Source organism: Primulina huaijiensis, chromosome 18 (genome assembly GCF_012295235.1).
Source record: "Primulina huaijiensis isolate GDHJ02 chromosome 18, ASM1229523v2, whole genome shotgun sequence".
NCBI classification, from domain to species: Eukaryota; Viridiplantae; Streptophyta; class Magnoliopsida; order Lamiales; family Gesneriaceae; genus Primulina; species Primulina huaijiensis.
Window position 1 is genome coordinate 9995273 of NC_133323.1, and position 9793 is coordinate 10005065.

Sequence of the window (9793 nt, forward strand, 5' to 3'; positions counted from 1 at the left end):
TGACCACCAGCCTAGGTAGAATGGCATATATATATAATATGGTAAATTTTATCTTCTTCTATTTCTATACAAACGCTAAGTAAACATGAAATTTCATGTTCTATTTAGAGTGCTTGCTTGTAAATAAACATCTAGTTCAAATCATCACGTAGGACTGAACGTTTATCACTTTACCAAAATCTATAACGGATAGTAACAATGCAAATCTAATTTTTTAAACCGTACAACAGTTCAAACACTACATTTTGATTGTTCTACCAAGCAGAAGCAATTATTGAACCCCAACAATCTATCTCTCAACAATTGAACCATGTGCAATCAATGAGAATCAAACATGTGACATTGACTCTGATACCAATTGTAGAACCGAGCATTTTCCGTTTTACTAAAATATATAGTTGGTGGTACGATGCAACTCTAATCTTTTAAATCGTACAGGAGCTTAAGCATTAAGTTTCGAGCTCTACCAAGCACAAGAAATTATTGCATCCCAACAATCTATCTCTCAATAATTACACCATTTGCAATCAATGAGAATCGAACTCGTGACCTTGGCTCTGATATTAATTGTAGAACCGATCGCTTGTCGTTTTACCAAAAACTATAGCTGGTAATAGCGGTACAACTCTAATGTTTTAAATCATAAAACAGCTAAACCACAACGTTTCGATTGCTTTATCAAATATAAACAATTATTACACCCAACACATCACATACTAATATCATCCGTATTTATTTTTTTCAATTCCAATCCTCAAAACATTCAAACTTTTCAGGTTATGTATATCATCTACTAAAAATTAAAATTTAAAGATATTATTAAGTCAAACCAAAAACCTAAAACAAATGAGTCACTTCTGGTTTTTATAATTTCTATAAATTCATCATAAAATTGGTTGCCACTGAAAACTTATTATTACCTTTACTCGTAATTTAATTAGTAAATTTCTTTGTTACGTTTCAACCCAAACAAACGCTTTCGTATCTCAAAACTTTAAAAAATTTTCAAATGAATTCTATTTTTTTTATTACATAAATAAAATTAGTCCCGGATTCAAAGGAGAGAGTCGCGTCCACGGCCAAAAAGCCGCGTGGGTAAGCTCTAACACAGAGAGAAGTTCAAAACTTTCAACAAGAAAATGGTGGCAAATACCTGGCAACTCATGCCTATCTTCCTTACTTTAAAAACCAACAAAATGATAGCCGTTATATGTTTTCAGTTTCTTCTCCATTTTTTTCTTTGATTTTCCCATTTATTAACAAACTTCAACCTATCGTTTACTTGGACTTTTTTCTTAAAAATCTCATCTTTTTCCCTTTAGAACGGGAATTCGATGAACGATGAGCGACTCCAGATCTTCGTCAACCTCTTCTTCCTCCTACGACTCCGCCGTGGGTGCCCCACAACCGGTACTGGTGCTGTTGTCTCCACATGTTTGTGTTAGTGTGTGTTTTTTTGGTGATGGGTTTGGATCTTTTCTTGATTTGGGTTTTGGTTTTTGAAACTTGTGGTGTTGGTTTTACTTCGTTTTGTCAGTTTTGTGTGTAGCGATCCTCTCTGATTTTAATTTTTTTCTTGTTTTGTTTAGTGATTTGTAGATCCCTTTTCCTGTATTTTGATTGTATGGTGATGCGTACGAGGATCTGAATTAGTGCAACTTAAATAGTTGAAGGAGACGTATATTTTTTCTTAATTTTGCTTTGAATCGATTATGCCATGCGCGTGGAATTAGGGCACTTGTAATTGTGTGGAAAAAGTTGAATGTTTTTGAGGAAATCAATTAAAAGTTCTGCACGTCTTTCAACGACTAAGGTTTTGATTGGGAAAATTGGAAGCAAATTCCATCTTCCTATTTTTCTTTTTTGTTATTTTAAAGAAGTGGGCATGCGATTTGTAGATTTTTTCTCTTTTCTTCTTTTGCAATCAGTACTTGTTGAACATACTGATTATGTTGGAATATATATGTTGTTCTTATAGTGAATTTGTTGCAGAATGTTGTGGGGAGCCATGCAATGTCTCAGGGGATCTTTACAGCAGTGTCTCGCCATTGGCATGATGTGTTCTGGTTGCTTATATTTATGGCGCATTTGGTGGTTATCGGTTTTGCACTTGCGGTTTTGGGGCTTAACAGGTTCAAGAAACAGGATAGGCTAAATATTGATAAGTACACAATGGGATTTCTTGAGAACAAGGATGGTTTAACAGAAGATTACTGGCCATTGTATGCTGTTGCTGGCGGAGTAGGGGCGCTATTGGGATGGACTTGGTTGCTATTACTTGGTTCACGAGCAAATCAAATGATGAAGTTCTCTGTGCACATTTTGACAACGTATCTTGCTGTCATCAGTGTGCTTTGTTTTTGGGTTAAACAGTATTTTTGGGGCACTGCATTTGCCGGAGGTGCTGCATTGCAATTCTTGTATGTGATATCAGTCATTGATAGGTAAAATCTACAACCTCATGTTTCATGTTTTTAATTTAACTTTGTCCTTAAAAATTATTTCAAGTTTTTGTGATATGTTATTAAGTTCGTCAAATTAAAGACTAGATGCATATGTTGTGAAATTTGACGATCTATCAAATTTAGTAAAAGTCAAGATTCAAAGATAGCAAAAAAGTTTTTGGCTCTTACCATTTTCAGGATACTATTCCATAATGATCAAGGCTCGAGCTTTTTTTTACATTATAAAGGCTAGATGCATCTGTTGGAGCTATTTTGAAATTTGATGATCTATCAATTTTAGTAAAAGTCGAGATTCAAAGATAGCGTAAGGTCTTTGGCTCTTAGCATTTTTCAGGATACTATTCGGTAATGATTCTATATAGTTCTTTATAGTGTTATAAATATTGCCGAACTTTCCAGTCAAAACTGTTACCTGACACAGCAGATAAAATTTAGATGGCATATGCAACAAACCTTATGTTCTTAGAAATGGGCATGCTTCCAATTTGATTTTTGATGTGTTTTTGTATAATCATCCTTCATTGAGGTAAAAATTTGAAAATAAATTACTTTCCCTATAGAATTTAATTTTAAATAGCCAGGAATTAAGATGGGGCTTAGAGACTTTGAATTTGATTTCTAGTTGAATAATTGTGTATAAAAAGTATTGAACCAAAAACTCCTTAATAAAAGGTAAAAAATATTCCAAGGATACAAAGCTTGTAAAAAAGTTATAGGTTACTTTCATGGAATAACGGATAACAGAAAAATGGTATTCCACTCGTGAAAATGAATCTACCTAAAGTCAACTTGAGACATCTTTTAGGTGGAAGTAGAGTCGCTCAAATTTTTGCTTGAGTATAAAGTTTATCTGACTCTCGTCCTTCAATAGACTTCCATTTACCATGCTGGTGCTACAACGAGCAGTGAATATGGTTTGGAACCTTCCCGAGGTCTCTAGATTAACATGCATATTTATGCTCATAATGCTTTTCTGGCTCTCTCTGTGGTCCTTCGGTGCTGCTGGGGTTGTTGCCTTGAGCATGGGTGATAGTGGACGCTGGTGGCTTCTTTTGGTGAGCGGGCAAGTTATTTCTCTGCATATCATATTTTAGGCTGAGATATAATGCAATACAGTTCACATTATTTGAATTTCAATTATGAAAAAACAGACATGATCCCATTACTCACATGCAGGTGTTATCTGTGAGTTTGTTTTGGACTGGCGCAGTTCTTTGCAATGTTGTCCACGTCATAGTTTCAGGAATGGTGTTTCTTGTCCTTAGTCATGGCGGTCGAGAAGCAACATCAATGCCTTCTAAACCATTGATTAATTCTTTGCGATATGCTGTTACTACATCTTTTGGCAGCATATGCTATGGATCTCTGTTTACGGCCGCTATACGAACTTTACGATGGGAGGTAAGCAATCCAGGGTTGATCAGTACTATTGTCTTTTAGTTATGTGCCTATCAATGACCAACAAATTGAGCCACATCTGTTCTTACTAACAAGAGATCTTATGAACTTGATAGATTAGAGGATTGAGGTCAAAGATTGGAAACAACGAGTGTTTGCTCTGCTGTGTGGATTTTCTGTTTCATCTAGTAGAGTTTTTAGTTCGTTGGTTCAACAAATATGCTTATGTACAGGTATTTTTTTCAATCCATAACATGGCTACCAGTATGTTCTTAAAAATCTTGCCTGATAGCTGATCAAACTACGAAAATATTTGTGACACATGCATCCTTTTGTCTTCAAGATTGCTGTACATGGAAAAAGCTTTAATCATTCAGCAAAAGATGCTTGGGAGTTATTTCAATCAACAGGGGTTGAAGCACTTGTAGCATATGACTGTTCAGGCGCTGTTTTATTGATGGGAACAATCTTGGGTGGACTTATCGCTGGAACGTGTGCAGCAGTTTGGACTAAGATTAAGCATCCCGAGCGAGTACTAATGGTAGGCTCTACTGCCATGTTAATGGGAATGATCTTGGTAAGAATCGGCCCTAAATCCTCGAACCTACAGAAATATTACCAACTTGGTTCTGATTTTAATTCTTGGATACCACATTACACTTAAAGATGTGATATCCTTATCTCCCATTGGTTGAAAATAAAAGTTTAAAATATTTTGTAAGAGCTTACAATAGACTCTGATAACAAACTGAGTTAATCATTTTCGTAAAGTGATAATAGATACGAAATAGTTTTTTTAGGGTATGTGGATCTGAGTCGTGACATAAGAGAAATTGAGCTTTCTTAAGGGCACATAAAAACTTGGAAAAAGTTTGCTTTTTCGCTTAAATATTCACGTCTTTAAGCTCACCAGTGTCGTTTTTTCTTTGACAGGTTGGGTTGGCTATGGTGGTTGTGGAAAGTGCAGTGACGTCGATTTACATCTGTTTTGCAGAAGACCCTTTGCTAATAAACAGGTGGGATGCTACATTCTTTAACCAGATGTCGGAAAGACTACATCAGCGCCTGCAGCACAGAAGTGCTCGAGCGAGAGAAGTATTAAGTCATAGAATAGATGATCAAATGCCAGAAATGGTTCATGTTTGATTGTTATCTTGTACAAGATAAATAGCATATAACTGGTTGCTGCAGTTGGTTTCTATGAAATGTGAAGCGCCTTTCTTCTTATTGTATCTTTCCAATTCTTCTACAATTTTGTTATACCGTGCTGCTTTATCGATTGGATATTCGGCCTATGTACCCTAACTTAGAAAACGTATTGACATATAAACTCTTATAGATTGATCAGTCAAAGGCATATTTCCGCTTTCACTTCTGACTTCTGAGGTATTCAGCTTATGGATTCCCTCGAACTCGCTATTGGAACTATCAAACAACTCCCTGATTAAATGAATGACACTTTTCTGCGGAAAAAGTGAATCACGTGAGCTAGAACTTAAATGTGTAGTACAGATGGCTCGTACGTAGTATCTCACCAGGAAGTCTCTCCCTTGGTAGTTTCAATTGGTTGAACGAACTCCGGAAGCATGAAATAATGGTACACAATCAATACATCAACGATCCAATTATCCATATCCATAAAATTCATTGAATTCATATGAATGTTACAAATTTGAGTTCAAAATAGATTGGTGAAAATCATCCATTGACACTTCCCTATCCAAGTCAACTCTGTTGTAATAAGATCCTCGGACGGCATACATAAGTGTCGCTTGCTATCGCATCTTTCCAGGGCACAATGGCTTAGTGAAAGTAATGGACTATATATACATCTCATTGCAATCTTTGGTTGTATTAGTGGAAATGTTTTTACTGATCATGAGCTACTGAAAACTTGAAGTCCACTCTCATTTGAAGCTACTCAAACTGAATTTTTCAGAAGCCCCGTATGTATTTTTAACTGCGATAATCATAGAATCGACATTGCGAGAAAGTGTTTCAAAAAACTGGTTTGTACCAGTGCATATCTTCAAAACATGTGAAACCCCATATATTTAATTATGATGTATGTTTATATGTATTTACACCAGAGAACTTAAGTTACATATATATTGAACATGTTCTGATTCTAATAATCGACTCGTTTCCACGTTCTTTCTCTTTCGTACTTCCTCCCTGCAGCCATAACCAAGCAGCAAACCAGCTTGTTAGCATCAAGTTAGGTAAAGTATAATTCTCATGTTAATTAAAAAAAAAAAAAAAAATCCTGAAAATATAACATACTTAGCCTATTTTTCTTCCTAGTCTGAGAAACCTGTGGTATAAATACACCAGTCCCATTATTTCCATTTCTCCACAACTTCAACATCCATGCAGGTGCTACATAATCCTCCTTGTTCACTACCCAATTGTAATAGCAACCACTTTGTGTAACACTACAGGAGCTGCTTTTCGGGCACCGATTCCGGGCTTCCACCCTTCTCGAATGCTTGTTCTCATAGAGTCTATCTTCATCATCATCATCTGCTGTCAACTGCAAGACTTGTCTCCTAAGTTCAACAAAGAGAAGATCATCTTCATCTTCGAACACATCATCGTTTGTCCGCGTCTCTTGCTTATCATACTGAAAATCCATTGAAGGGGATTGAACTTATGCTTTTGCTTGTTAGATGGTGTCGCTTGATGTTTAAATATAGTTCGAAATTTATATATATAGAAAGCCATGGAAATGGAGGAAGAATGTGCTTTGAATATGGTCAAAGTGACAACAAATGCATTGAATATGCCATTTCTTGTGTTTTAGTGCATGTTTTGATTGTTTTTTATGTGCTAATATTATTTATTAATTAGTTCTCAAAATTGGTATGTTTTGTTTACATTGAACCGTTCACAATAAAATCTTTAATGGGTATAAAACGCGTTGAATTGTTGCTTTAAAGGTCAAGTTGGAAAATTCCAAATCTTACGTTCATAAGGTCGACATTTGTTCAAACTCAATGAATTCTTGGAATTACTATTTGATTTTGACTTAGTTTCTAGAAATACATAATAGGAATATATATATTTTTTCTATTATGAGATGGTTTGTCATCGGTGCTTAATTGCTCTCTCCATCATATATATTTTGGTTTGTGTGTGGTTCATATAAATTAAGAAAGATATTGAAAAAGTAAATTTTACAAAAAAAATTCATATTTTACTCTTAATGGATGTTTTAATAGAATAAAATAATTGTTATTGGTTTATGTATTTAATTATTATGATGGATATATATACTTAACTATATATTTGGGACGGAATAAAAAAGAAATGTGCCATTTATATTTAGAATGGAGGAGTGCTTATATATATATTTCAATTGAATTAATTAGTTTTCTGAATTTTTTATTATTATTAATCATTATTACAATTAGAAGTAATATACTAAAAGTAATATATCATATATTTTTAAAAAATTTGAAAGGAAAATAATAAAGACATATTTTAGTACTATTATATGTTAAATTGAATGTTTTTGGGGCGTAATAATTAATTATTTGATTAATTTTATGTATTTTTGAACTTTTATGATATATCTACATATTATGAAAATTAACAAATTAAATATTCATTCTGAGATGAATATATTGTAAGAAAAATGACCCATATCAATCAGAAGAAGGAAAGACGTGTAGGAAATGGCGACGGCCATTGCCTACAACTTTTGACAAAAATCGTCTCAACTTTAGAAACTGAGATGTATACATGTTTCTTCTTCTGAATCTTGGCTCTCGATACACTCATCGATATTATGAGAAACGCCTATAAATAGCAGCGATTGAGGTCCCTAAGCACACACATCTCATAAAAAATATACACCATCTACAGAGAACGTGAAGTACTTAGAAGACTTCAACCGGAAGAAAAATCAGAAAACTTACAAATTCTCGATGGCTGGAGGTAATGCTCGATCTGCTTCCGCATATTATTTTATCATGTTCATATATACGTAGAAACATGATTTTGAGAAAATTTCTGACATCTGATATCAAAGCCGTGATGTAGAGGCCCGTATTTCGTACTTGAAAATTTANACGACGGCCATTGCCTACAACTTTTGACAAAAATCGTCTCAACTTTAGAAGCTGAGATGTATACATGTTTCTTCTTCTGAATCTTGGCTCTCGATACACTCATCGATATTATGAGAAACGCCTATAAATAGCAGCGATTGAGGTCCCTAAGCACACACATCTCATAAAAAATATACACCATCTACAGAGAACGTGAAGTACTTAGAAGACTTCAACCGGAAGGAAAATCAGAAAACTTACAAATTCTCGATGGCTGGAGGTAATGCTCGATCTGCTTCCGCATATTATTTTATCATGTTCATATATACGTAGAAACATGATTTTGAGAAAATTTCTGACATTTGATATCAAAGCCGTGATGTAGAGGCCCGTATTTCGTACTTGAAAATTTACGGAAAAATTTAAAATTTTCTCTTTAAATAAATAAAATGCCTCATTCATAAAATATACTGATAAAAGATCCAATGTTTAAAGTAGCAGCGGAAGTAAATAATGTTTTCAGAATAACAACTTAAAATAATTTGACAAAATAAAAACTGAGTTTGGAATAAAAATAGTAAGTGCTGAAAATGAGGTCCTCGGGTTCCTACTACTGCCAACCCAAGCTAGCTCACTGGTCCCTGTCCTCGGCCCCGATCTCATCAGTACCTACAACAATCAAGTTTAGTGAGTCTAAAGACTCAGCATGCATATATCGTGAAATAACAAGTAAGTATATAATAAAATCGCATGCAATTTAAAAATATCGTGTCGTAACGTAAACATGGAAATCGTGTCAGGATTAATTATAAATACGTGCATAACTGAAAATCGTACGTAAAATATCTGCTCGATAGAGCCCTGTCATAAAATAGCATATCATAATTTTCTGTTGAGAATATGTTCTACGCGAGTGGCCCATAACGTAACGCAACATAACATAACATGAATCGTCTGATCAGACTAAACCACAGTATACTGGGCGGTAGAGATCATCACAGCCCTTGGACTGGATATCCGTACCCATACATGAACATGAACCGGTCGTAGGTCACCGGGTGAAGTAATAATCCCATAAGCTGCAATCCCATGAACATGAGGTGGCCCCAAGCAATATCGCATATATCTCAAAATAAACTTTTATATTCTATGCACGTAATATAATTAAATATCCTGTTTTATTTTATCGAATGGGTTGGATCGTTTCCAGGCTCGCTGCGACCTAATTCTAACATGAGGGATATGCAAATAACTTAACTTGACCAACCCTTCAAAATCGAACCAAAAACGAGGCAATAACGCCCAATGAACTTAGTATTCAATCATGGCTTCGTACCAACCCGAACCAACATCTAACCATCGTTTAGCCATGATTAAATACTCTTAAAATACAGGAGAGCATGACCATAGGGCTGTAATACACGAAAATTGTGTATGGAGGCCAAAATCATGAAACGCTCTTTCGAGAGTCACTTTAGCACATTGCACCGTAAATTCTCGTACGACCTCTAAACTTAACCAAATCACAAACGGCCAAAAACATGACCTTCCTAACTCAATAATGTACTGTCCAGTCCAAGGCCATAGGCTAAAAGCCAACCAAGAACTCGAACGACACCTCTGAACCGAAGCCAACCTGCTGTCCAACAAAAATACAGCAGCAGCGGCCGTGCTTCCGTGCTTCGTTTGTGAGACTATTGGCCATTGGGGCTTGAACCACCAACTAGAGCCTCTTACCAACATCCTAAGGTGTGGCTTGAACCATGACTATGGGCCCTAGGCCAGCCACAATCCAAGAAAACACCCAAGACAATCCCAAGCTTCACCCGAGAACACACATGGCACGCGTGGGGGTGTTGCTTGTTTTGCTGTCAAATG

General features: G+C 35.4%; 2 protein-coding genes across 2 annotated transcripts; one reads left to right on the forward strand and one right to left on the reverse strand.

The window, feature by feature from the left end:
- Window positions 1-1163: 1163 nt before the first annotated feature.
- On the forward strand, window positions 1164-5199 carry LOC140964987 (uncharacterized). Its single transcript, XM_073425007.1, has 7 exons — window positions 1164-1410; window positions 1993-2444; window positions 3337-3520; window positions 3642-3866; window positions 3980-4096; window positions 4207-4440; window positions 4797-5199. The coding sequence occupies exons 1-7, from the start codon at window positions 1342-1344 to the stop codon at window positions 5007-5009; spliced, it is 1494 nt and encodes a 497-aa protein (XP_073281108.1). The 5' UTR covers window positions 1164-1341; the 3' UTR covers window positions 5010-5199.
- A 660-nt stretch (window positions 5200-5859) lies between these two features.
- On the reverse strand, window positions 5860-6559 carry LOC140965173 (uncharacterized). Its single transcript, XM_073425269.1, has 2 exons — window positions 6147-6559; window positions 5860-6038 (listed from the first exon to the last, which is right to left on the reverse strand). The coding sequence occupies exons 1-2, from the start codon at window positions 6496-6498 to the stop codon at window positions 5992-5994; spliced, it is 399 nt and encodes a 132-aa protein (XP_073281370.1). The 5' UTR covers window positions 6499-6559; the 3' UTR covers window positions 5860-5991.
- Between the last annotated feature and the right edge of the window lie 3234 nt (window positions 6560-9793).